General features: G+C 50.9%; 2 protein-coding genes and 1 pseudogene across 3 annotated transcripts in view; 1 reads left to right on the forward strand and 2 right to left on the reverse strand.

Annotated features, from left to right (window-relative positions):
- Positions 1-7,701, forward strand: part of CKAP2L (cytoskeleton associated protein 2 like) — a 31,491-nt gene extending 23,790 nt beyond the window's left edge. The window contains exons 7-9 of the mRNA XM_081254865.1: positions 2,776-2,839; positions 4,848-5,037; positions 6,512-7,701. Coding sequence (XP_081110991.1) covers positions 2,776-2,839; positions 4,848-5,037; positions 6,512-6,737 — 480 coding nt within the window. The 3' untranslated portion in view covers positions 6,738-7,701. The remainder of the gene's footprint in view (positions 1-2,775; positions 2,840-4,847; positions 5,038-6,511) is intronic.
- A 4,634-nt stretch (positions 7,702-12,335) lies between these two features.
- Positions 12,336-23,409, reverse strand: NT5DC4 (5'-nucleotidase domain containing 4; the record flags this gene model as incomplete). The annotated part of the gene is made up of 16 exons (XM_081254596.1): positions 12,336-12,425; positions 13,710-13,787; positions 15,405-15,678; positions 16,386-16,462; positions 16,561-16,621; positions 17,004-17,055; positions 17,549-17,585; positions 17,711-17,868; positions 17,990-18,056; positions 18,299-18,389; positions 18,453-18,576; positions 18,989-19,080; positions 19,286-19,381; positions 19,463-19,581; positions 20,953-21,122; positions 23,277-23,409. 16 exons carry the CDS (start codon positions 23,407-23,409, stop codon positions 12,336-12,338), a joined length of 1,719 nt encoding a protein of 572 aa, XP_081110722.1.
- Positions 23,410-24,970: 1,561 nt separating this feature from the next.
- Positions 24,971-25,899, reverse strand: LOC308628049 (large ribosomal subunit protein uL16-like; annotated as a pseudogene). Its single transcript has 2 exons — positions 25,762-25,899; positions 24,971-25,542 (listed from the first exon to the last, which is right to left on the reverse strand). The product of its transcript is annotated as a large ribosomal subunit protein uL16-like (transcript).
- Between the last annotated feature and the right edge of the window lie 1,719 nt (positions 25,900-27,618).

Below are 27,618 nucleotides of genomic sequence, written 5' to 3' on the forward strand. Positions count from 1 at the left end.
CTGATTTTGACCCCTCCATCTATTCCTCAGTCTTTCAGAGGCTCTGCGGTTGAATCAGGTTCTTTCTTAGCCACACTGCCACCTTAGAATTTGGCTCTTTCAAGTTGGTCATACTGCTTACCTCTTCCTTCTACATTCGAGCTTCCAAAATCTTGTTGCTGTTTCTTCTATTCCCTGTGGTTATTGCCTCCTTTTTAATCCCTTTATTATAATTTCAGTAGAGTTTCTAGAGTGATTAGAAATAAATGTGTAAAAAAAAAGAAAAGAAATGTGTACTCAGTGTGTCGTCTTTAGCTAGAAGCCTGTGAAAATATAAAATACACTTGATGAGTGTTTTATATAATTAAGAACTCTTGCAATATATTCTGTACATTTATTCCCATTTCTTAAGTTTACAGCCTTTTAGATTTTGTAAAAATGTATAGGTAGCTTTGCTTTTATGCTCTGTTGTCAGTTTGTATCTGTTATTTACTTGATACAGAGTCCCAGGTCAGGAAGACCAGGCTCCAAATATTATGTTCCTATGAGAATCATACAGTTCATTTATGATGTTCTGCTTCATGGCCTGGTTAACATGCTTTAAAAAGGATGGCTATCTCAGATAATTTTATCAGAAAATTACTCTTCTATAATAGTTTTTTTTGTTTGTTTTGTTTTTTATGTTATTTTACCAAATAAAAGAAGAAAGAAAGGAAAGGCTGGGGGGAAATTGCCCAGAATGCTAACTAAAGGTTATATTTAGATGATAGGATTATGGGTGGCTTTCCTTTTCAAATTTGACCTATTGTTCAGTTTTCTGTAATAAGATATATGACTTTTGGGCTTCCCTGGTGGCACAGTGGTTAAGAATCCGCCTGCCAATGCAGGGGACACGGTTCGAGCCCTGGTCCGGGAAGATCCCACATGCTGTGGAGCAACGAAGCCCGTGTGCCACAATTGCTGAGCCTGCGCTCTAGAGCCTGTGTGCCACAACTACTGAAGCCCGTGCACCTAGAGCCCGTGCTCCGCAACAAGAGAAGCCACCGCAATGAGAAGCCCACACACCGCAACGAAGAGTAGCCCCTGCTTGCCACAACTAGAGAAAGCCCGCGCACAGCAACAAAGACCCAATGCAGCCAAAAATAAATAAATAAAATTTAAAAGATTTATGACTTTTATAATAAAAACAAAAATTCAGTTAAGACAACACTAAAAATATATGCCAAATTTTCTGTATGGCTCGCTTTACATCTTTGGATCAGAATCTTTATGTGGGAACACATCTTCAGTGGGGATTATATGTCAATAAGAAAATTGATTTAGAGAAATTTTATTATTGACAACTTTCCATAAATACATCTCTTCATTAAAGTCAGGCATGCCAAAAACAAGATGGCGGCGGCCACGTGAGCAAACCGCCCACCCCACCCAGGTCTCCGCTGTCACTGCCACCACCCACGCGGCTAGCCCCTCCCGGCATTCCTTGCGCTCGCATATAGCGCACCAGCCTCGCACCAACCAAAAAGTGTCACCTCGGAGCACGGGACCCACCCGCCCCGGAGAAGCCCAAGTCTACGTGTCAGAAGCCGGCACTCCTCCCACTCGCACACCTCGCTCTCGCCCAGCGTGGCACACGTCAGTGGGGCGAGGAGCGGTCGCTCCGCAAGATGCACGCTGCTTACCTGGCAATTAAGTAAAAAGGCCGAAGAGACAGCTACCGCCAAGAAGCCGAGAGACTGGGAAGGGCACCGCGTGGGAAGACTCCTGCTAAAGCCCTCCTGGAGCCAGTTTCTCGAATTCCCCACCAGTAGACCGTCTGAGGTGCCTTCTGCAGAAGAGGATGCTTCAGTCTACAGAAGGAGTAAATCCCAATCCAACAGAACGATTGTTTGCTGTCATTCAGAGTTGCTGAACGCTTGATCCACAGAAAGGACGTCCACAATACATCAATGCACTTATCCAAAGCAAAGAGTGTCTGAGCCCACTCCCCACAGTTTGTTCTTGTTCAGCCTTCTGAGTGTGTGAACTACCTTTGCAATGAATGGATTTGACAGACTTTTCGTTTCTGAACTTGCCATCAAGAAAGAATGGGTTAGTTTGCCCTCAGAGACTCTAAATATGTCATCCATAGAATGGACTTGTCCAGCCTGCTAAGGGTCAGCACCCCAAACACAGACTAGTTTTAACTTTTGTTGGAGTACAGTATGGTATGCATCTACAAAATGGACTTGTCCAGGTTTTGCCATATCCAGACTTCTATGCCCAGGATGGACGTGAAGAGATACCACATTGTCCACATACGTACTAGTCTTAGCCCTCTGAGAACGTGAGCCCCCATGCAAAAATAAGAGGTACCTATTTACCTCTCAGAGTGTCAGAGGTCTGATCATATTTCACAGTTTGTGACACATCGTCATGGTTGTTCTATGCAAAGCCTCTCATTTTATTTATTCTTTTATTCCTGTACCCAACTATCATTCTTTTCCTCCCACAGTTAACTTTATTGAGTTTACTGTGTATCTCTTGGTGTGATTTCATACAAAATCTGCAATTTTGTGTAAAAAAAAAAAAAGTCAAGCATGCCAGCATTTAACCAACATTTTCTCTGTTCCTTTATTTTTCCCATAAAGCTAAAACTGAAACCTTTTAAATGTTATTTATAGTTAGACAAGAGATAAAAAGGGAAATGTTTTTGTTATTAAAAGCCTATTTGATGTTGAACAACATCATAAGTTCCTTAGATCACTTTTTTCCATGAATGTTTTTAATACTGTTCATGTATTTTCTTCCTTCCAGCCAATACAAGAGTTGCGGGAAGTTGTCCTTAATATTTTGCAAGACCCAGACAGAACCACAAAAGGTACTGCTATTTTGTATTTAAATTCATTCCCTCCAGCCACTCAAGTAGAAGTCATTGAGGAACACATATCAGGTAAAAAAAGAATTGTAACTGTTAAGTCCCCAGAAATGCCTCTTGCTTCTTGGTTTCCATGGCCTGCCCTTTCGGCCTTCATCATCAGCTGATTCATTTCTATTCTATTATTACAAGTAAATATACTGCTCAACACCAAACAAAGGTTTCCACCAGAGCAGCCTAGACTAGGGTGTCTTGCTTCCCTGGAGAGAAGGTGAGAGAAGGCAAGTGACTCGTTTTTGTTTTTGTTTTTTGCGGTACGCAGGCCTCTCACTGTTGTGGCCTCTCCCGTTGCGGAGCACAGGCTCCGGACGCGCAGGCTCAACGGCCATGGCTCACGGGCCCAGCCGCTCCACGGCATGTGGGATCTTCCCAGACCGGGGCACGAACCCGTGTCCCCTGCATCGGCAGGCGGACCCTCAACCACTGCGCCACCAGGGAAGCCCGGCAAGTGACTCTTTACCAGAAGAGACTGAGGCAAATGGGAGAGGTGCTTTGCTTTAAGTTACATGTTTCATCATAACAAGCCCACCAACACATATACATCCAAATTCATGTTATACCTTTAAATCATACCCATCTCAGGAATCATTTCACTTAATTCACCATTACTGTCATTGGCCAGAACCTTTAGAGAACTCTTCTGTGAAAACTGTGCCAAATACAGTGAGTGGCACATTAATTATAATATTTGTTATATGAATGGAAAAAAGAAAAGCTACCTTGAGAAAATAAAATGGATTATTTTTATAATCTTAGAAGGTGACAAATCTTTTAACTTTAAGTGTAGGTTTAGGGAATTCCCTGGCGGTCCAGTGGGTAAGACTCCGCGCTCTCACTGCCGAGGGCCTGAGTTCAATCCCTGGTCGGGGGACTAAGATCCCATGCGTGCCATGCAGCCAAAAAAAACAAACAAACAAAGGGGTAGATTAACCTTTGGGGAACAATCAAGTCATGAGGAATTACAGCCAACTAACCCATTACTTTTGGGAATAAGGTTGTAGAGTACCTATACTCAGTGGTGCTCTTGCTGAGAATGATGCTACAGTTCAGTTATTTGTTTATAATGTGTGGCAGTGTTCTTCAAAGGGATAAAAAGAGGAGACAGGAGGGCTTCCCTGGTGGCGCAGTGGTTGGGGGTCCACCTGCCGATGCAGGGGACACGGGTTCGCGCCCCGGTCTGGGAAGATTCCACATGCCGCAGAGCGGCTGGGCCCGTGAGCCATGGCCGCTGAGCCTGCGCGTCCGGAGCCTGTGCTCCGCAACGGGAGAGGCCGCAGCAGTGAGAGGCCCGCGTACTGCAAAAAAAAAAAAAAAAAAGAGTTAAAAAAAAAGAGGAGACAGGAATCCATGCCTTTCCCACGTCTTGGCCCCTGTTGGCCTCTCTTGGGGTCTCAGCCTCCAGCCACAGTATCTGTCTGTCTCAGCCTGATATCCTTCCCTTGATTTTGCTTGTTATGGTTGGGCTATCATGCAAATTGTGTCAACACAAGACATTTTTTCACCTGCTGTCCAAGATGATAGCCATATGGTCACACCTGGGTAGGGAGGGATCAGAAGGTCAAGTGATGAGTCAGGAAAATTGATCCAAGGTGTGATGTAAGGGTAAGAAGAGGCCAATGATTAGTCACTAAGGGAGCTCCCTGGAGAGCGAATAAGAGATTGGGCATGTGTTCAGCATGTTGAAAGGGTAGCAGGGATCCATTGTCACAGGCCCCAAGGCTGCCTGGAGGGCTGGTTAGGAGGATGGCCTGATGAAGCAGGGTGTTATTACAGGGCTTAGCAGGGAAAACTAGTTGTAAGTCCCACTCCAAATCAATTACTCTTTACTGAGTATACGGAATCCATAAGGATCACTGAGAAATCATTGTAGATAACTGCTGTTTCACTTGATTGATTTTTTAGCTTCAGTATTAAATTGCTAAATCTTTTCTTTTTGACCTTGTATACACAGGAATTACCTCTGACTCTTTAGCTGCTGAAACTAATATAACATCAGTAGAAATGCTGGCCAAGAAGATGGAGTCTGGGACGTCTTGCCTTTCTCCCAAAGAGGGGGAACAGGTTTCAGCAACACCCCAAATAACCAAGTCAGAACAGGATAATCATCCTGGTATCAAATTACAGATCGCCCCGATCCCTAGGTAAGCAAACTCTAAAGCAGGCTTGTGTTCACAGGTCTAATTCAAGTCCAGTTCTCAATTCCTCCTCCACAGATCCAGGATACCATCAGGATTAGTGATGCCTTCTGCCTCCTACGAGGACCAGGTGGTCTAATCCATCTGTGGTGTTAAGGGAAGGAGCTAAGGGAAGGGGAGGGTTGGAACCAGTGCCAGGAAGATCTGTGTCCTTTCTCAGTACACACGCCAACGCCCCCTCACACCACCCCCAAGGAGACCTGACCTGCAATGCGGAAGGAGCTGCCAGAGTCAGGATGGCTGCTGGAGTGGAGTGGGGACCCCTCCCTCCTGGCATTGGTCCTCCCACTTCACCCTCATTTGTGCTGCACTTGCAGATCCCACCCACCTTTCCAGCCAGTCCTGGGGGGCAGGAGCAGGGGTGCTGCACAAACTGCCAAGCACGGCAACCTCTGGAGCTGTGGGAAGGAAGGAGCTGTGAATAGCCCTGTAAGAACAGGGAGGCGGTCAGGCACGTACTAGTGAGAGACTGCGCATAGTATCACAAGTGTTCGGTTTTGAGACAAGTGTAAGTTTAAGAATCCCTAGTAATTTAAGGAACTGTGTCAGGGTATCGAAGTCATTTTCTAAAACATTAGTATAATATCAGTCTCTCTGTTCGTGCTCTTAAAAGGAAAATTCCAAACAAAAGCACCAAGACCACAGTTCTGTATCTTCGTTCTCTCGAAAGCACAGCTGGGCCTCTTCCAGTCTAAACTCCTGTCTCGGACCTGACATTTCCCCCACTGTAGTCAGCTCGTGGGTGGATGAAGGCAGGCAGGCAGCTGACGTGAAGACCACCTCTTATTGTCTCCAGAATTGATGACAAGCATTTTCAGCAGACTGGCCACGAGTTTTGTGAGGCTAATGTAATCAGTGGTTTTGTGATGTGTGACCAGGATTCGCTGCGTGGAAAGGTCTCTGCAGCTTACCCTCCAGGCTGCCTGTGATTAGAATGCATTCAGGTTTACCCGGAAGATGCCTGATTTGTTCCAGTTTCAACTTGTGGTTTGGTCCACCATCTTAAAAGATGTTTTTTGAATAATTTACTGTCAAAGCTAGAAAGAATCTTAGAATTCATTAGTCCAGCCTCATTTGGTGTTAGGCCCAGTTTCCTCAAAACGTGTCAGCCCTTTGAAAGTTTATGGCATAAACAAACACCAACTGCCAAGTAGCTGACTTCAAATAAAACCACACTTAACACTTCATTCAATTAAATCCCTATGACTTAGGGATTTAAATCATAAAATCAGACACCATCTGAGAGCAGATGGACACCACCCAGTTCATTCTGACAATGAGGGCAAGTCCATCTTAGGACGAGAGCTGCTCTAGACATGCCTCTTGTGTTTTATTAGGGAATAAGAAAAAAATAAAGACTAACAAGTAGAATTTTGAAAGAAGTTAGAAGGTTTTGAATGCATCTCTTGCTGTCTCTCAGAATAAACGGAATGCCGGAAGTGCAAGACATGAAGCTTATCACTCCTGTACGGCGTTCGGCCAGGATCGAGCGAGCAGTGTCCCGCTACCCGGAAATGCTGCAGGAACATGACCTAGTGGTGGCTTCTCTCAACGAACTGTTAGAAGTGGAAGAGACGGAGTGTTTTATATTCCGCAGAAATGAGGCTTTGCTGGTAACATTAGGGTTTCAAGTCCTTGAGTCGTAATTTCTTGATTTTTTTTTTAAAAATGAGAGACATTTCAGCCTCCACAAGACAAGAAATGCACTTACCTAGGTGGCCTGGGAGAAACTGTGTAATAGAGGGGCATCGTGGATGCAGACTGCGGGCCTCAGGGCTTGGAAAGTAATCCCCTGGGCTTACTCTCAGATTTTACACCCCCATGGGAAAGTTTGCTTATTTAAGACTGTAGTTTGCCACAGCTTTACAGCATACATAAATTTCAAACTTTGAAAATTAACTTACCCCACAAGTAGGGTAAAAATTTGAATTTTATTGACCTACCTTAATCCCAACATAGTTTTTTTTTGTATCGGGGGTCAATTCCACAATATGATAGACTTTCGTTCCTGCGTCCACCTTAGCAGAGAGGGCAAGTCCTTCCAGCATGGAAGATCTGAGCATAGAAACTAGCCTCCCCCGCTAGGTGGGACGTGACAGGCCATCTGGTCAAATCCTCCCATTTTGCAGCTGAGTTTATGCTGGCTGTGCCTTTCGCTCAGAGATCACAGATGACCTTTCTGTGGGATCTTTGACTTCCGTCACAGATCCTTGGAGATGAGAGGTAATTCACATCCCTTCTGGGCCTGGCCTCCTTAATGATACACAATCCTGAACTGGGGTGGTCATCTAGCTTTTTATATTCAAACCTAATTGTGCATTTGTTATTGAGAAATGCTTCAAATAAAAACTAAAGGGAGCAGCAGACAGGGGTGGGGAAAGGACCCTTGCCTCTTCAATTCTTTGCTCTGCTAAGGGACACCTGGCCTGAGAAGACGTCTGAGCCCCAGAGACTATCATAGTTCGCCTTTCCCTCCTCCTGGGCAACTGCTTGTGGAAATGTAAAATCAGAACCGTTGTGTAAATATAATGTATAGGAAAACCTAGTCAACGTATTTTAGATTTTGGTTTTCTTAACATTTATGTATCATCTAAAAAACAATTAACTTTTGTTCATTGCTGCTTATTCATTTATCATATTTATTACAGAAAACAGTGATGGTGGCTTGGCCTAGAGAATTAGGGGTTTGTCTGGGGAACACCAATAGGCTATCCCAAGAGGCCTCACAGGGAACACCCATTACCCTGGAGAACTCACCTTGAGGTGGATTTTTCCACTGTGAGGGAAGCAGATCCATCTCTCTAAGTCTGATTTATAAAAACGAGGTTCATCAAACTGAGGTATAAAACCATAATGCTAATAGACGAACTCTTGATGAGAAATAGATTGCCACCACAACCAAAATGCAGGAGTCCACACAGCTAGGCGTTCCCTTCCCTTTAGACAGACTCACTTTCCCTCTAAAGCCAAATAATGCCCGAGGGGTTGCTTAGAAGTCCTGGAAGCTGAAAATGGGACTTGGGGAAATCAGCTATTCAAAATCACAAGACAAAAAGAGTCTGAGGCCTTGCCTCAGACCTCAGGCACTCCGTCTCACATCCATGGACCAGTCCTCCGATTGGGCCTGCACGGCCGTCCTCTGTGCATTACCTGCTCTTTGGCTTCACATGGTTCATCCTTGCCACCTGATGCCCATCCTCCCGCCCAGACTGGGAATCAGCTGTCTATGGTGATTTTACGTCTCTCTCTCCTCAGAACATCGTCTTGGTATTACAGCTCAGTTCTCAAAAGAACACCTTGGCTATTGCCAGTTCCCAGCAGGACGTCTCACAGTACCACCCTGGGTACTAACAATGTAGGCTGAACCACTGGCATAGTTTTCAAACTGACAAATTGGAGGTTTTAAACAGCTTGATTGGACTAAGTAGCATCTTCAGCATATAAAAGGATGTGGAAGTGATGGGGATGGTAATAGCACCTACAGAAAACGGCGCCGTGATTCTGGAGCTCTTTGTAGATTCTTAGTAACCCTCTTGTTTAGTAAATAGCTATTCCTATAGATACCTGGAGCAGGAGGGAGGGAGAGAGGGAAGGTAAGAAGCAGGCCCTTCATTACTTGGGAGGAAGATTCATAGGGATTTGCAGGGGAGATACGGGCCTCGGCAGAAATTAAGTCTAACGTTCAGCTTCTTAGACGGGGGGGGGAGTGTAAAGGGAGTGTTAAAGGAAGATAAATAAGGATGGTTCTATACTGGCATCCGGGAGCAGAATGACCATGAACCAGAAGACGAGAGGAGCAGGCACGACAGTTCGCATTTATTGCTGTTAACTAGGTACAGGTACTCATGCTCTAAAAGACATCTGTCGTGCCCGCTTGGGATGTAGCCCTTCTTCTAATAAGAGTGCCCTCATTTCCTTAGGACCACCTCTTTCCCGCTCACAATCTGTCGCTTTAACAGGAACGGACTCCACCCACATGAGCACGTGACCCAGGCTAGGCCAACCAGAGCCCAGTATCCTGGCCAGCGGCATTGATTGGACGATGGGGTTATTTCTCGCTCAAAACCAGCGAGACTCGTTTCCCAGACTTCTGTTGGGAGAGAGACCCCTTTCCTGGTAGAGTTGCTGAAAAGATAGGATGGAAATCTGTAAACCTTCTTATAACCATGGAGAAAAAAACCCTCCTGGAGCATGGCACCAACACAGCATAAGCCTGAGAGCTGGAGAGAGTAAGCTTACATCCAGTGACATCATTTGATCCCTGGCTAAAGCCTGGAGCTGGCCAAGCCCTGTACCTTTCAGTGATATGAGACAATTGATCCCCTTATTCTTAAGCCAGTTTCCTTTAGGTTTCCGTCAGTTGCTAGGGAAAAATCCTGACCAGTGCACATATATTCAGTAGTAGAGGAAACTCCTATTTCATGCTTGCTCTGGCCGCCTTCCAGGCATATCGTCTCACTACATTCTCACAGTAGCCCTATGGCATAGGTATGGAAACAGAAAGTGAGATAGTAAATGACAGGCAGGACTGAAGTTTCAAACTCAGAGCGGCCTGGCTCCAAGTCCAGAGCTTTTAACTCCTATCTCTAAAGTATGGAAATGAGGACTAGGATGGTGATAAGGAAGGAGCGAATCTGAGAGAGAAATTCTTGAACTGTTCCCAACTTAGCAAATAAGAATCACCGTGATAGCCAAAGTGCTGTCATTTATCCTGCAGATGAGGTGACCGATCCCATTTTTACCGCAAGAGCACTACCCCAGGGATGGTGCTTCTCTTCATTTCTGCCTGCTCAGGACTGGGTGCCGGAATTCGGATACCGATTCAGCCGGTATACCTAGTCACAACTAGAAATGCATCTCTCGCCCCTCAGCAACCCTGGTGAAACAGCCAGTGCTCAGCTGTGCCAGGCCCACACCACATCTGTCTCGGGGCTCTGCCATCCCCAGGGTACAGCCTCATCCATGTGGACAAGCATGGCTCTCAACCAGTTTCACATGGCAGCCAGTGGGAACGGGGAAGAGAGGAAGTGGAAGGCACACCCTCTCCTTTTAAGGTCACAACCTGGAAGTTGGATGCATTATTTCTGCTTAGGAGGGGAGGGACCACAACTGGGTCACGCGTCCCCACTCATCTTCAAAGAAGGTTGGGAAATGTCTTCTGGGTGGCCACATGCCCAAGTAAAAATTCTTCCAGAAACGGGATATGACTATCGGTGTCTACCACAGTCTTAGGAGTAATGGAGTACATCTCTAAGGTGCAGATAAATGAGGACAGAGGTGACAACAGGATTAAGAAAATATAAACTGCATCAAAGGAACAACCCCCAGCTAGAAATATCCCCCACCCTACCCTGCTTCAGATGAGCTCTTAAGAGTTGAGGAGGTTCTAATCCAAAGTTGTAGAGCCCTTCCCCACTTCCTCTCGTCTCATGATAGGTCTTGAGCCCCACCCTTTCCCCTGCAGTTCTACAAGCTGACCCAGAGTAATAAATCAGGTTACATGGTTCACTCAGTAAAACATACAGGACACTGGAAGCCAGAGATACAATGACCCAAACGACCTGTCACCAAGGAGCAAAGAATCACAAGTGTCAAAGTGTGATGATCCTGGGCTTCCCTGGTGGCGCAGTGGTTGAGGGTACACCTGCCGATGCAGGGGACACGGGTTCGTGCCCCGGTCCGGGAGGATCCCACATGCCACGGAGCGGCCGGGCCCGTGAGCCATGGCCGCTGAGCCTGCGCGTCCGGAGCCTGTGCTCCACAACGGGAGAGGTCACAGCAGTGAGAGGCCCATGTACAGCAAAAAAAAAAAAAGTGTGATGATCCTGAGAAAGAGGTCCCTGGGAGAGGGACTAAGAGAAGGAACTGATCCAGTCAGGGAGGTGGGGAGGCCCCCCGAGATGTGAGGGGGGAGCAGAGATGGGGGTGCTTCAGGCAGAAGGAAAGACACGGGAAGGGCCCTTTGGCCACCTCTTCCTTTTGCAGGTCTCTCTCCCCTCCCTGTCCCTTCCCCCCTTCCCCTCTCCCTCTCCCTCACTCTCTTCCTCACACCCCTTAGGGGTCTGCTGCCAGGCCCATTACCCCCAGGCTCTTCTGCATTCTCTCCACCCTGGGAGGGAATTCTAAGGGTTCGGTTTTGTAGCATTACAAAATACTTTTTGTAATACTACTGTATTTCAGCACCTTTCCAGAAAAGCAAGGGCCCTAGGGTCTGAGCAGTTTTCCCGGTAAAATACTATCCTCTACCCCTTGAATAAAAATCTAGTGTTTAAAGACAAAAGGCCAGGCATACCCAGTTCTTGCCTGGAGAACCTACCCCTGCAGGACTTTGAGACCCAAAAGTCAACCCAGGAAGAAGAGTGAAAGGCCTGGAAGCTTCTGAAATGCACAGAGATTAAAAAAAAAAAAAAAAAAAAAAAAAAAAAAGACCGTGAACTCTCTGAGCACGCAGCCTGTTGTCCCTTATTTATCCTCAGATGTTCCAAATGTTTCCCTTGTTTATCCACAGAAAATAAAACTAGTGAGCTGTGCCACAGACCAATTCCTTCAAGAGTTTGTTTTGTCATTTCAAACATGTAAATATATTCCTTCTAAGCCTCCAATATTAATGCCAGACGATACACTAACAGGAAACGTGAACTCAAATCAGTCACAGAACAAGAAAGGCCAGGGCTTAACACCACGGAGGAGCTCCGACTAAAATAAAGAATCAAGTCTTTAAATCACGAGTAGGACTTACAGTTTTTAATGCATGTATACATCAAGTTCAAAGATGTCTGGGCATCTCGCTGTCTTTCATAGTGACCTGGAAAGAACAGTTAATGAGGTCATCTATAGCCGATTAGGTATTATTGTTACTAGTAATGGAATCAAAAGTGCACAGAAATATTATTTTTATTTATTTTTTGATGTGGACCATTTTTTTTAAGTCTTTATTGAATTTGTTACACTATTGCTACTATTTTATGTTTTGGTTTTTTGGCTGCAAGGCATGTGGGATCTTAGCTCCCCGACCAGGGATCGAACCCACACCCCTTGCATTGGAAGTGCAGAGTCTTAACCACTGGACCACCAGGGAAGTCCCGGAAATAATATTTTTAAAAAGAAATGGATAGAAATAAAATTGGATGTGAAATGATACACTCAGGGGAACTGGCCAAAATAATTCCACTTGTTACACACAAATGGCCCAGAGGCCAGGGAGGGTTGCCTTCCAGGATGAGAGCAAGACACCTTCCTCCTACCTAAAAGAAGTGCTCTTGGGCTCCAAATCTGTTACATTTAGGAGATTTCAATATGGTTGCTTTTTCTCTCTTCCATATTTTTCCTGTTATCTGAAAAATATTTCAAGTGGAAGATGACCGCGATGCCGGCCTGTGTCCTGGATTCAGTCTGCCTCCATGCAGCCCTCCTGGTCCTTGCCTCTCTCTTTGCCCTCAGCCTTATAAGAAACAAAGAAAGCTGGTTATGGAACTTTCCCAGGTTCACACAGTGACTCCCAACCAGGGGTAGAAAATGTGTCAAAATGCCATAGTCTGGGCTGGGATGGAGATGAAGGGATAGAGAAACCAACACATCCCCAGAGAACGCGCAGTTGCAGATGGGAGTGGGCCTAGCCCTTTGGTGGGCTGGGAGGGAAAAATAGTTGCAAAGCACTGATTAAAGTATTGAAGTGCTTGAATTTTGAGCTTCTGGGCAGGAGTAAAAGTGGCTTACAATTCAGTTTCTACCTTGTCGGGCATGCTGGAGGTGCTTGGTTAAAAAAAACAGTGGAAGAATGCACACTGAGCCCAAAGCCACCAATCTAAGGGGAACCAATGAGACAGGCATTTTGAAAATCAAGGCCCAGGAACGCCAGGGTAGAAACAGGAACGCTCCTGCAGGGCTTGGGGCTACAGAACCAGGCTAGGAGCTGAGCCTGCCCCTCAGGAAAACTGGAGTCTGCACTCAAAGGGCAGTCAGGCAGCACAAAGTAAGAGAGGGGTCAAAGCAGAAGCCCCTACACATTGTGTCCATAAAAGCTGCCTGGAGAGGAAGCCTGGCCAGGGAGAGCCAGCATTCTGCAACCTCTCCCAGGGCGGAGACGGATCTGTCAGAGAACTGAGCCAGAACTGGTGTGGAGAGATGCAGGGCCCCAGTACAGTCAGCTGACCCTGCTGAGCAGAACCTGTGAGTTTGGGCTGACAGCCAGTGGTTCTCGGCCCCCTTGGACCCAATGCCTCATTTTAAATCCAAATATTTTCTAACACAACATTGTAAATCAACTGTACTTCAATTTTTTAAAAATACATAAAACAAATATTTTCATTTCTTCTTTTCTATCCTGAATTGAAGTTCATAGATAATATGATTGTCTCTATAATCTTAAAAATCAATATAATACCCTAACTATAACATAGGAGAAATGAAAAGCAATGTATAATAAAATAATATGTATTTCTATGTAAATACTCAGGAATGATTGCACTTGGAAGGCAAAAGAGCTCCTGCAAATCTCCCAAATGCCCGCTGGGGTTGATACTGCTCCATTGGGACCCCTGCTCTAGCCCCGGGGTAGCCCCTAAGTCGCTGAGCTCCTGGGCCAGCCAGGTGGCTCCTCCCACTTCTCAGCAACTCACCCTCTGGCTGCAGGAGAGGAGGTGGGCGGCGGGACCCAGACTGGCCCATTCTGGTTCTGCTGCTGACTCATGGGGCATCTGTAGGGACCAATGCAACAGGAGGTGGAGAAGCTCCGTCAGTGGTGAGGCCTTCCTGGAGTCCCCAGTTATGCATAGACACCGCCCCCGGCTCCATCCTCTGCCCCCAGCTGCCAGCTTCCTGCCCAGTGATGTCACAGAAAAAGGAGCCCAGGAGGGTCAGCTGGAGAAGGAAGGTTCTGGCAGATGGACTTCACTTCCTCAAAAATCCCAGGCAGCACAGCGGGGTAAAGGTCAGGTTTCTTTTAACTGTTTCACCTGGGTGCTCGGGATGCTTTTTCTTCACCTGTCTGGTATCTACTTTAGCAACAATGTCTAAGAGCACTATAACTATGCCTCGGACACCCAGCTTTGCCAACAGGAAATCTCCAGCCCTGCTCATCTAAAAGCCCAGAGAAGGGCTTCCCTGGTGGCGCAGTGGTTGAGAGTCCGCCTGCCGATGCAGGGTACATGGGTTCGTGCCCCGGTCCGGGAAGATCCCACATGCCGTGCAGCGGCTGGGCCCGTGAGCCATGGCCGCTGAGCCTGCGCGTCCGGAGCCTGTGCTCCGCAATGGGAGAGGCCACAACGGTGAGAGGCCCGCGTAACACACACACACAAAGAAATAAAGAAGATAAAATAAAGTTATTAAAATAAAAAATAATTAAGAAAAAAAATTTAAAAAATAAAAAAAAATAAAAGCCCAGAGAAGGGATGAAGCTGCACGGTGAGAGCTCAGTTCCCCCAGCATGTGGCAGGGTGATGCAGGGGGCAGAGCTTGTCCCCTGAGTTCAGCAGCCCTGGGTTCAAATGCTGACTCTGCAGTCTGTCTACCAGTGTGACAGCAAGTTACTTAGGTTCTCTGCACGTAAAATTCACCAGTGGTAAAATGGGAAGAAAACCTACTTTGCTGAGTTAAGCATTCAGCAGAATCGATTTTAAAAAACAAACACCCAGCCCAGAAACAAAATAGTTTTTCCTCCTCTCAAATCTCAGGAAGGGAGCTGAGAGTGACAAGAAAAGCAGGGCTCAGGGAGCCCCAGAGAACTAGTTTCAAGTCCAGATCCTTGAGTGCAGATGGCACACCATCTACGACGGAAATAATGACCGCCTGTTGGGAGAGGGACGGGTGTCCTCCGGGGAGCTTTGCACTGGTCAGTCCCACGGTCCCCATGAACTCCATGGCGTCTTCACCGCCTCCACTTCCCAGCTCTTGCCCCAGAAGCGTCTCCAGGGCTTCCAGAGGAAAACCAGCTGGAGCATTTACTGTATGGACTGATGTTTGGTCCACTTCCTCTGTGATCACTGTATGTGTACTGAGGGTAGGGAGACCATAGCCTTCCTCCTTCAAACCAGTATCATATGTACTAGCGAGATAATGTGGTCTCAGTTTAAAGCAGGAGGGCAGGAGGAAAACTTCCCAGCAGAGGCATCGTATCTATACAACAGCAACCCCTCTAGAGCTTTTTTTTTTTTTTAAACCGTGTGGACAGTTATCTGCAAGGGTTTGACCCCCTTGTGCCTAGAGGAGGGAGCGTGGGTCTGGTGACCTCAAAAGCTCTTGGCAGGGCTGGGGACCAGTGGATCCTTCTGGGACGGAGGGTCAGGGATGCCAGGGGGGGTTCTGCAGGGACCCACCAGCTCCGGGGCCGCCCGGTACAGAGAGCTGAGCGGGAGGAACAGGAAGTCGAGGCAGGTGGCCGTGTAGAGGTCAGCGTAGCGCATCAGCCGGCTGGAGAAGAGCGTCTGGCGGAAGCCGCAGCGGAACAGGCTGCCCATCGCGCTGGAGCACTGGTCCAGCTCCTGGGTGACTCGCTGGCAGAGATCCCATCCCCGCCCACCCCACCCCTCCCCCCAACCCCTGCAGCCCACGACGGGGAAGGGGCCGCCCTGTTGCCCGGCCAGCCGGGGTCTTTGGGAAGTGGGACAGCTCCCCGCTTTGCCACGGACCCCACTTCCCGCTTCACAGTTAGTTTCCTGCCTGGCCCTGGAGAGCGACCACCCTGCACTAAATTCTCAGCATCACTTACCTTGTGATGCCTCCTCAGAGGGCTTTGCAGGAGGCCCACTCGCCCAGTCCCCACTCCGGCCCCCCCAACAGGCCCCCCCACCGCATCACAGGCCCTTCTTTTAGAGTCTAGAAAACTGGTCCAGACGTTACTCCCAGAGTGACTGAGCAGCACATGCTAGTTCCCCTCTCTGTGCCTCAGTTTCCCCGTGAGTAAAATAAGGGTGACGATCCTTGCCCAGCCCACCTCGCAGGGCTGTGGGAGGATCAAATACCCTCAGCAACGATCCTTCACTATCGGTCCCAGCTGGGCCTGGGAAGGCCAAGTGGCCTGAATCCCCTTGATGTGGCCTGTGGGACTCTCCCAGCTTTGGTGACTGGTCAAGTAATACCACAAGGGAACATGTCCTGTCCACCGGCCCTAGATCCCGTCTTCTCAGGCCCCTTGTCTGGCTGACCCCAGACGCTAGCCGGGTGAAGTCGGTCACATGAGGACCCAACCCAGGAGGCCGGCACTTCTCAAGGTTAACGGTGGGGATTGAGGAACTGGCTAAGCCCCACCCATCACCCTGCAGGTCCTTTTAAGAGCGTACTGCTGTCATTCGGAATACGGCCAGCAGGGGGCGCTGGCTGACAAGGCCAGGTGGCGCTCCTGGAGACTGGGGGAGTCGTAATTGGGCTCTGGGGTCTGGGACGGAGTGGATCCGGTCAGGCTGCCCGGAGGCACAAGCCCTACCTTCAGCCCCGCTGGGCCCATCCCCTCCTCCCTCGGCACCCCGCTCTTACCCGAATCTCCCTCTTGGTGGAGCTGATGAGTGGCAGCCCAGAACGGCTGCCATCCATGTGCCTGGTGCAAAAATGACCACATGACCCAGGAAGAGAGGAGCCGGCCCCCCAGGCTCCAGGCACAACCTCCCCAGATCGAGCTGGGGACACCCTACGGGCACCCAGTGGGGGGTACTGGGCTGGGTGTGTGCCCGTGAGTGAGATGGTAAGCATCCTCAGTCCAGGCTGGTGGGTCAGCAGGAAGGACCTAGAGGTCACAGTGTGAGTGTCCCTAAGGGGGTCAGAGGGGTCCCAAAGTCCAGTTTACTAGGGAAGCCCACCCTGAAACAGATCGTGATTTCCTGACCACTCTGGCGAGGACCCCGCTGCCAGGCCTGGACGTGGACCATTACCCTCCATCCTGCTCGCCTTCCCGGGCAGGGGTCACAGGTCAGGGCTCTCACTGGTACAGGCCCGCCAGTTGCATGTCCAGCCTCTTCAGCTCCTCCATTCGCTCTGAAAAGTGGACAGGGGACAGGGGGCTTGACAGCCCTGCCCACCTTTGTCCCAGGCCTAGCTCAGCTAGTTGAGGTGAGGGTGGAAAGGTCACTGGGGTCTAGGCTCCCCCTGCTGAGCGTATAACATCCTTCACCCTTTCCTTACATCGAGGGAGACTCTGCCCAAGGCAGAGCAGGGACGGTTGAGGGAGCTGACAGGGAGTCAGGTGACCCGCCAAGGTCACAAGGCAATGACTCAAACCCAGCCCTTAGGACAAGCCCGGATTGTTTGGGTTCATAGCAACTCCTGACCCCAAGGATACAAGTCATTCCCGGCTGGGAGAGTGGACTTCCCTCTCACTAAGATTCCTCAGGGTGGGTAGGGAGGGTAGGTTCCGTGAGGAAGGAAACCTCGGGCTACAGAAACACCGCAGGACTCTAGAATCAGGAGACAGGATTTGAGTCTCAACTTTAGCCCTTCTGGTTGTGTGACTTTGGGCAAGCCGCTTAACCTCTCTGGGTCTCTGTTTCCTCGTGTATAAAATAGATCTGCTCTCACAAAACACAGAGAGGACGGTATTATCACGGTCACTACCAACCCCCCGCAGGAGAGAGGGGAAGATGTGACCATGGTGCCCCCTGCTGGCCCCCCACAGCTCACCCTGCTCTCAGGCCCAGATGTCCAGCTCCCAGGACAGCTCAGGAACCACCAGGCAAGTCCGCCAGCCCTGCCGCTTCTTGGACTTGAGGATGTCCCCAAAGATGTGGTCCCCGACGTACAGGATGTCTTTCCCCCGCACCCCAAGCAGCTCACACGCTGCATCCGACGACCCTGCCCGACCATGGGAGGACAGGCCCACTCACAGCCCTTCCTGTCCTGGTGGGCAGCCTGAGGACATGGGCTCCTAGCTGAGAGGTGGCGCCTGTGGAGGGACAGGGCGGGGAGCTGGTATCTCCAGAGTAGACGGCACAGTGCTGATGGGGCCCCGTGCTGGTGCCCACGCGGAGCTTGCCCGTGTCCTAGAGGGGGCAGACGGGTGCCCTGGCCAGAGAGGGCAGGGGGTTGGGATTGGCAGGGGTAACCGTGGGGGGTGGAAAGAAGGAGGCAGAGGGCCCTGGAGGGCTCCCCTGCTTCCCTGCTTCCGGGGACAGACAGACAGCAGAGCAGCAGCTGCCAAGGGCAGGTCAAGCCTGAGAGGCGGGCTCCCTCCCCACAGCGTGGGCCACGGGTCAAGGTGGACGGGCCTCGGCCCCTGCATTACCATCTTGAGCTGTCTCAGCACCGTTCCCTCCGCAAAGAAGCAGGGCTTCTGTGTGTCCACCACGATCAGGTCAAAGTAGGACCTCCAGGGCCTGCGGGGGGGGCAGGTGCAGACACACGCGCTCAGCCTGGGAATCTGACCCGCCGCGGCTCACAGGTCCTCAGCTAGGTCCTCGCCAGCCCCTGCCCCGCCATACCCGGCCAGATGCCCGCCCAGGCTCCGCCATGCCCTGGCCCTCAGCAGGAGTGAGACGTCCCGGGGCTCAGGACCCTGGCAGTCTGGCCAGCCAGCCACGCTGGCACGGAGGGCTCACGAGCTATAGCAGCAGAGGCCAGCGCTGGATGTCGCGTGCACCATGTCAGCCTCCAGAGCCCCTCACAGCACAGAGTCAGAGACCCAGGGGCACGGGACAAGAGCACAGTCCCCGAGCTGGAGACCCGCTCACCCACTTGCCTGAGGGTCCCCGCAGGGTGTGTCACCCGCCCCCCCCAGGCCTGCTACAACCTCTTTTCACCCCCTTCCTCACCCACTTCCACCCCCTCCAGCCCCCTCCAGCCCCATCCAGCCCCATCCACCCCCATCCACCCCCATCCAGCCCCATCCAGCCCCATCCAGCCCCTCCAGCCCCATCCAGCCCCATCCACCCCCATCCACCCCCATCCACCCCCATCCACCCCCATCAGCCCTCACCAGGCAGGTTGAAGAGCGTGATGAGGATGTGGAACCGCTGCAGGTCATCCCTCTGAATGAACTTACTGGGGTAGAAGCTCCAGATCTCCGCCCTAGGGAAGGGGTGGGCTGGGTGCCGTGATGCCCCTCCCCAGCGCCTCCCAGAGGCCCGGACAGGCCCCGCCACTCTTTCCCGCCTCTACCCATCCTTCTCTCCCTCCTTATCCAGCTGGCATTGCCGAGCCCCTGCGGTGTGCCTGAGTCACCCCCCGCCACTGTCTTTCCTCCAGCATCCTTGCCCACCACCCCGTTCCTTACTCCGGGAGGAAGGAGAAGCCATGGGTGCCCAGCAGCACATTCCTGCGGGCGTCCACCTTCAGCAGGTTTCCACAGAGCGTGTCAAACACCAGCCCCCTGGGAGAGGGCACAGAGGTTGTGGATGAGGCACCAGGGCCAGTGGCTGGGCCCAGCCTCCCGCCCCGCGGGCTCCCGCACCTGGTGGGGAAGGCAGGGTCATAGGTGCAGTGCAGGCTCTTGTGTGGGTACCCGACGCACACCAGGCGCTCCGGCAGCAACTCGAAGGCCAGCGTCTCAGTAGTTGCGGCGTGCGGGCTCTAGGGCGTGGGGGCTTCAGTAGTTGCAGCGCTCAGGCTTAGTTGCTCCGTGGCATGTGGGATCTTCCCGGACCAGGACACTGGGATCAGGCCCCCAGACTCCAAGACCCAGGGCCTCGCGTGTGTCTGGGCACATGTGTGTGAGTGCGTGTGCGAGCGTGTGCAGGGCTCCGTCTCAATGTGGGAGTGTGCTGGGGGCATCCCCATGAGCGAGGATGCGCCGTTGTCTCTTTCCTGAGCTGATTCAAATACAGGTTTTTGAGTGGACATATTTTTTATGGGTTTTTAAAATTGTTTTATTTGGGGAAAGTGCGTCTTACAAAAGGGCAGCTGCAAAATAGAGACCTCTGCAACAATTATTTGTTTTTGCTTAACGTGAAAGAATGAGTGGTATCCAAGGAATCAAAGCAGTAGATGGACAAATCAGGGGCATCTCCAAGTTATTTTCAGGAAATAGAGCAACAAAACGCAAAGCTATAATTTCCGATCAAGGAATTCTTCTAACAATTTAACTTTAGCTTATCTCGTGGCTTACCACCCCTCCGTCCCCTTTTAGTGGAAAAGCATGACTGACTATTGCAAACCAATCACTCCACTACAGGAAACACCTTAGAACATAGTTTTGAATCACATCTGTCTAGCTGCAAAGCTCAGGGATGGAATGAGGCATATGCCCACAAAAACAAACACAAAAACCCGACAACAAAAACCCCTCAATTGAGGACAAAGTTTTGTCAAAAAGTGCCTGGCCTGGGAAGTCTAAGAGATCATAAAACATTAAATACAACTGGAACTGAGACCCAGTTTGTGTTAAATCATGAGATAACCAGATAGTTTGAACTTCTACGGCTAGGCCCATTTGTCTATTTATATAGACAGAGCTAGCCCTGCTCTATTAACAGCTACCAATGTACTGCTTTGTCCTTTAAGATCTATTTTGAGTGGACATATGTTTTTTTTCTTCCTTAAATATTTATGTATTTATTTGGCTGTGCCGGTCTTAGTTGTGGCACGCAGGATCCTCGTTGTCGCGTGTGGGATCTTCAACTGTGGCATGCAAGAGCTTTAGTTGCAGCATGTGGGATCTAGTTCCCCGACCAGGGATCGAACCCAGCCCCGCTGCATTGGAAGCACGGAGTGCTAGCCACTGGACCATGAGGGAAGTCTAGACACTCTTATTTTTAAAGCACACAAGTCTTCTGCCTTTGTAACCCCAATGTTTGCTTCACTCTGGGTTCTCTGCTACATTCTAGGTGGTTGAGGTCTTTGGGTGCATAAGCCCTAGAAGTGGAGGTGGCATAACACAGATGAATTCTTCTTCCTTGATCGTTACTACTTTCTCTCTCAGAGAAGGGAGGGGATGCCAGAGACTGTCCTGGCTTTCTCCTCCTTCAAAGGAGGAGATGGGGGCCCAGGGTGGCTGCCAGCGGGGTCAGTGGTGTCTGAAGTGTTTGAGGGAGACGGGAGCTGCTGGGCCTCACTGCTAGCGGGCAGGTGGCTGGGGAAGGGACCCCTGTCTCCCCACTCCTGGCAGTGATGGCCTGTGTGGACAGGGGAGAGCCTGGGGCGCCCAGAGGGGAGACACAGGCCCTGGAGCAGGACTGGCACCAGCGGTGAGATGGGCATTTGGGATGGAGGTCGGGGGATCTTACAAACACTCCATTTCCTGACATATTCCACACACCACGGCAGCCCATACACAGGGATGGTGACACTCAGAACACAGGCAAGCCCCTGCACTCACAAGGGGACATCCTTCTGTAGGTGGGCAGTGACCTGTCAGAGGGAAACCTGACAGTGTACACTTGGCAGGGAAGGCGGTGCTCTCCGCCCACGCACGCCGATGGGGTGACATGTGCTGCCCACCTCTGACAAACGCATACTGTCTGAATTTGGGCACAGTGACCCCACTCAGGAAAGAGACAACGGTGCATCCTCGCTCACGGGGATGCCCCCAGCACACTCCCACGTCAAGACGGAGTCCTGCACGTGCTCACAAACACGCTCACACGCATGTGCCCAGACACACGCGAGGCCCTGGGTCTTGGAGTCTGGGGGGCTGATCCCAGTGTCCTGGTCCGGGAAGATCCCACATGCCACGGAGCAACTAAGCGTGAGCACCGCAACTACTGAAGCCCGCACGCCGCAACTACTAAGGCCACGTGCTACAACTACTGAAGCCTGTGTGCCTAGAGCCCGTGCTCCACAACAAGAGAAGCGACCACAATGAGAAGCCCACGCACTGCGAAGCCCGCACACTGCAACGAAGAGTAGTAGCCCCCACTCGCCGCAACGAGAGAAAGCCCGTGCGCAGCAACAAAGACCCAACGCGGCCCAAAAATAAATATAATTAATTAATTAATTTTAAAAATAAAAATAATAAAACTGTCTAATAAAGAAAGAAAGAACTTAAGATTCTTGCTTTACACACAATTCTAACACACTTGGTTATCAATCTTCCCAGCCCAAGGCCATTTAAAGAAGTAATTGCTAGAAGCATACCAGGAGCTGTAAGTGACAGATGACTAGAATCTCAGAATCAGAAAAAAAAAAGTACAAAAGTGAGGATCAAAAAACAGAGCAATTGGGACCATTTACTGTAGAGCTGGAAATAGTCCCTAAGGGTCCACAGTTGCTGGTTTTGCAACAAAGCACAACAACTTCCATTCAGAGTTTTGACCTGGATCATCCAGAAAGACTTATAGGATGTGGCATGTCCTCTTTTAAAAAGGAAGACCAGTTTATGATACATTTTAGAAAATTTTCTCTACAAAATGGCCAAACTTAATGAAGTTAGGCACTTTTTTTTTTTTTGCGGTACGTGGGCCTCTCACTGCTGTGGCCTCTCCCGTTGCGGAGCACAGGCTCCGGACGCGCAGGCTCAGCGGCCATGGCTCACGGGCCCAGCCGCTCCGCGGCATATGGGATCTTCCCGTACCGGGGCACGAACCCATGTCCCCTGCATCGGCAGACGGACTCCCAACCACTGCACCACCAGGGAAGCCCATAGGCACTTTTGAAGGGATAAAAATTATCTGGAGGAAAAAATGTATTTCAGTGAAATAGATCCTTCCTTGGTAATTCCAGATGAGCAACTGTTAGGATGGTGAGGCAAGAGTATGAAGGCTGCAGGAGGTACATTACCTCATTGGATGGATAGTTGGATGGATGGATCGGTGGATGGATGGATGGATCGGTGGATGGATGGATGGGTGGATGGATGGATGGACGGATGGATGGGTGGATGGATGGATCGACGGATGGATGGATGGATGGACGGATGGAAGGACAGTTGGATGGACAGACCGATGGGCTATATATGGTAGCCTTTATTAAGGGTATCAGAGGAGAATCAAGCTTCAGAAACCAGCAGGATTTCCCGAGTCCCTTTCACCCATTCTGTGCTCTCTGCTCATCTCAGGGAGACCTTTTTAAAAGTGCATAGTTCCTCTCTGGGTCAGAAACAGAAGGAGGAATACCCGGTTATGGGAAGTCACCAGAAGTTTCCTCAGCCCTCCCACTGGGTGTTAACATGGTGAGTGTGCAAAAATGTATCCTGCTTTTCCCATAGCTGAACTCGGGGGTCTATCCCAAGATTTTCTTCCACCTGAGGATAAGGAAGTCACCCAGTGATGTTCACATACACTCCGTTACATCAGTGGTTTCTCAGGACACCTGTCCAGGTAACTCCCCACCCTCTCCTGGGCTTGGCTGAACAGCGTGGGGTTTATACTCAGCCACGCTGGTAGCTGGGAGCTCGTAGTTGCCCGTCACTTCTTGGTGGGGTCTCATGTGACTTGCACTGGCACAGCTGGGGAACCAGTACATCCCCACACTGCTGTGTGCTAAGGTGGCCACATCCCCATTGGATCTTCAACTGGCCAGTCTGTAGTGCCAGTCCAGGATGTGGCCACCTGTCCAGACCGCAGTGCCCCTTGGCTGACTGCAGGTCCAGCTGGGGAGGACCACAGGGCCCTCTCGGCCTGGCCCCTGGGCCACTGGCACCCTTGTGGGACTTGGTACATTTCAGAGCCCCTTCCAGAAGAGGAGATTTGTTACAGTAACAACAAGTGAATCCTTGCATTACTTTGACTGTGTGCCAGGCCTCGGTAACAACCCTACGGGGTAGGCCTTCCATTACTCTGAATTTACCGATGGCAAAACTGAAGCACCAAAGTCCTAAGCATCTCGCCCACCATTACAAAGAAAAATGGCGGAGCGGACTTGAGCCCAGAGCCCAGGCGCCAGCATCTGTGCTGTCAACCGCTGGGAGAAGCCGCCCCTGCCCAGGAGCCCTCCCAAGACCCCTGGACTTTTCAACAGCATGAAAGACAAAGAAAGGCCAAGGGAATGTTCCAGATTAATGGCGGAGGCTAAAGAGACATGACAACTGAATGCGGTATCTGCTCTCAGATATTGAATCAGGGAAGAGGATTTAACCCAAGGACATCATTAGGTCAACAAATAAGACTAGACGACCGACAGCAGCTAAAAGTACTGGCTCAATGTCAATCTGTAAAGTTGATACCGTAAGAAAAATCTCTATTCTTGGAAAATACTGAAGTATTTAGGGTAAAAGTGTAACTTACCTTCAAATGGTTCAGGGAAAAAATTATGCATATAGAGACATCCGTGTGTGTGTGTGTGTGTGTGTGTGTGTGTACGTGCTTGGGGAGACAAATGATAAAGCAAATGGAGTAAAATGTTAACAATTGGGAAATCTTGGCAAAAGGTATAAAGATGTGCTTTGAACTATGTCTTATTTTTGCAACTTTTCATAAACTTGGAATTATTTCCAAATTTAAAAAATATTTTTTTAAAATAAGGAGTCCCATGGCCCCCATGTTACCACCAGGAACAGTCACTTTGGCTCCCACTTTCTTCTGAGCTCCCAGCTGGACGCCTTCCATCCACCCAGGGGCAGAGTGGAAACAGGACCACTCAGCCCTCATGCCTGTTGATTCTCACACCCAGGCTGTGCCTGTTTAGAAAGTGTCCAGGCCCAGCACGTGATGGCTTTGTTCCCCGTGGCTGCCTGACCCTCAGAGAGGTGGCCAGATCCTAGGTGCCCGGGCTGTTGGGTGCACCTGTAGCCCCTCACACTTCACCTCCACCTTCAGTCGGAGGCATTATTCCAGCTCACACAGCTGGTGCACAGCTGGCCCACAGCATTGAGGACCTGGAGGGGCCTTTCATTCCCCTGAGCTTGGAGAAACTCTCTCGAGACCACCAGAAACTTCCTGGAGATGGGGCTTCCTCACACAGGGGTGGCTGTACAGGGCGACTGAGGCGGGGACCAGAGCAGTACATCAGGAAGGCTTTTTGGATTTTTTTGGACAGGAAAGTGGGATTTATCGGTGGGTGTAAGGAGGGGGCGGCGCCAAGGCTCTCAGGAGTGCAGGGCCCGCCATGTGTCCAGGGGCCACGACTAGGGGTGTATTTGATCCCACACGCATCCGGGATGAGCCGCTTTTCTGCCACCATGTTTTCAAATTCATCCGCATTAAACTTAGTAAATCCCCACTTCTTGGAGATACAGATTTTCTGGCGGCCAGGGAACTTGAACTTGGCCCTGCCAAGGGCCTCAGTCACATGTTCCTTGTTCTGCAGCTTGGTGTGGATGGACATTATGACTTGGCCAACGTGGACCCTGGCCACCGTGGACCCTGGCCACCGTGCCCTGTGGGTTTCCAAAGGCACCTCGCCTACCTGTCCGGAGCCTCTCAGCTCCAGCCCAGGGCAACATCTTGTTGACACGGATGATGTGGAAGGGGTGGGGCTGCACTCAGATGTGAAAACTATCTTTGCCACAGCTTTTCATGACATACGCGTTGGCACAAATACGGGAAAAGCCTCCGGGGCTTCGGAGGAGAGCTGCTCATCCCCATGTGACACCACGTGGCCACAGAGTGGGAGCCCAACCACTTTTGCCTTCTTCCATTCCAGGTCAGAGATGCAGATCTTGGGCTTCAAGTGGCGCAGTGGTTGAGAGTCCGCCTGCTGATGAAGGGGACACGAGTTCGTGCCCCGGTCTGGGAGGATCCCACGTGCCGCGGAGCGGCTGGGCCTGTGAGCCATGGCCGCTGAGCCTGCGTGTCCGGAGCCTGTGCTCCGCAACGGGAGAGGCCACAGCAGTGAGAGGCCCGCATACCACAAAAAAAAAAAAAAAAAGATCCGGATCTTAGCATCAGGGACACCTCGGCAGAAGCGAGACTTTGGGTACAGTCTGTTCTCACCATACTGGTAACACCGGGAGGGGTGGCAGCCCACAGTGACACCAGGATCTTCTTCAGTGACGCGCCAAAGGGAAAGAGCCATCAGGAAGGCCTTTTAACAGAGGGGCGTCCTGGATGAGATCTTCAGGAAATGTAGGATTTGTGTTAGTTTAGAGGAGAAAGGGTTTTCACGTAGCTGGCAGCGGGCCCAGTGCTGAGGGGCTGGAAGGAAACTGACCCACAGGAACAGCAGAAGCTGGGAGCTGCCTCCAGGGCAGTGGCCGTGGGAGCCCGTCCCGGCTGGAGGGTTCCTCCCCTCCGATGTGGCCACACAGCCAAAGGGCACGTCACACAGCCAAAGAGCACGTCCCGGGGTGAATGGGGAGGGACGGTGACTGGAGGGTAGACTCCACTTACTGGAAGGGTCTGGGGCTGACATAGGGCCCACATACAATTCCGCCCCAATCCTGCCCCACCCAGGGCAAAGGCCGGCCCCCTGAATGGGTGGGGCAGCGTGGAAGGAGAGATCTGGGGTGAGACGTTAGGAAACTTCCAAGAACCTGTCTCTCCTGCCATTAGAATAAAGGAAGTCGCTGGGAGTCTGTGGTGTGTGCGTGCATATGTGAGTGTGAGTGAGTGTGGGTGTGCGTGTGTGTGCGCTGACGGCCCACACGGCCGACCTGACCGTCCTGCAAGTGCACAGGATGGGGGCAGGGAGGCCGGGGCCAAGGCTCCCCCGTGGGACATCAATGCAACACTTTGGGGCTCCACTTTCAGGTAAAATGGGCCCCTGAGGGAGTGAGGTGAGGTCTCATTTACACCTAAGCTGGGAAACCGGGGGCCTCCCTAGCTCAGCAGCTGTGCAGCCCTGCAGACCTTGGGTCCCCAGGGAATCTGAGGATGGCAGGAGGCAGAGGAAGCCTGAAGCACGGGAGACAGTGCCATCCTGTCCCTGAACTGTGTAGCTCAGTGGGGAAGGTGCACGATGGCCCCGAGCCAGGTCTGGGACAGGATGGAAGGGCATCCGAGACCTGCCAGACCTGCCTGAGGCCTGGCCAGAGGCCTTAAGAGCCACTGCCAGGGACAGGTCCCTCCTCCCGCCCCCGACAGAGACCCACACCTGCCCTTGCTGTGACCTGGAGAATCCGGAGGGGGCTAGGCAGGATGAGCACAGGCCAGAGCAGAGGGTCCCGGGGCAAAGGGAAGCTGCGAGGGAGTCAGAATGGGGCGTATTTCAGTATTATGTGCAGTATTTTCCTGCACATAAATCGATCTAGTCAGACACCACGCATCCCTTCAGTATGCGCTTCATGCCCAGCTTATGCTAGAAGCTGGGTTTAAAACTATGAGGAAGTGTTACCTGCCCTTAAGTAGCTGACAGTCCAAGAAAGGAGACAGACAACATGCATTAGTGGGAAACAGTGAAAAGAGAAAGCTGTGCCCTTAGAACCCGGGGAGGTCAGGGAAGGCTTCCTGGAGGAGGAATCAGCCACACAAGGGCTGCCCCCAACGGCACTGAGCGGCAGCCTGGCGAGCCTGTGGGAGTCACAGACATGCTTGGTTGCAGTGGGGAGTTGGGGTGTCAGCTGGGGTGCACTGTGGCCGGCCTTCCAGGCCACACTGACAGGCGGGGACTTTCTCTTGGAGGTGATGAAAGTGAAGGAATGTAAGAGAAGAGTGACCCTCCCGTGTGCCCAGGGGTGGATCTCCGTGGCTCAGGGTGGAGGAGGACACGTGAGAGGGCTCGGCCGGGCGGCAGAGGCCAGGCCGGCGCCTGGTGCAGTGATGGGGCAAGGGATGCTAAGCACCTGAACCCACACTC

Source organism: Mesoplodon bidens (genome assembly GCF_964165515.1).
Source record: "Mesoplodon bidens genome assembly, chromosome: 14".
NCBI lineage: Eukaryota > Metazoa > Chordata > Mammalia > Artiodactyla > Ziphiidae > Mesoplodon > Mesoplodon bidens.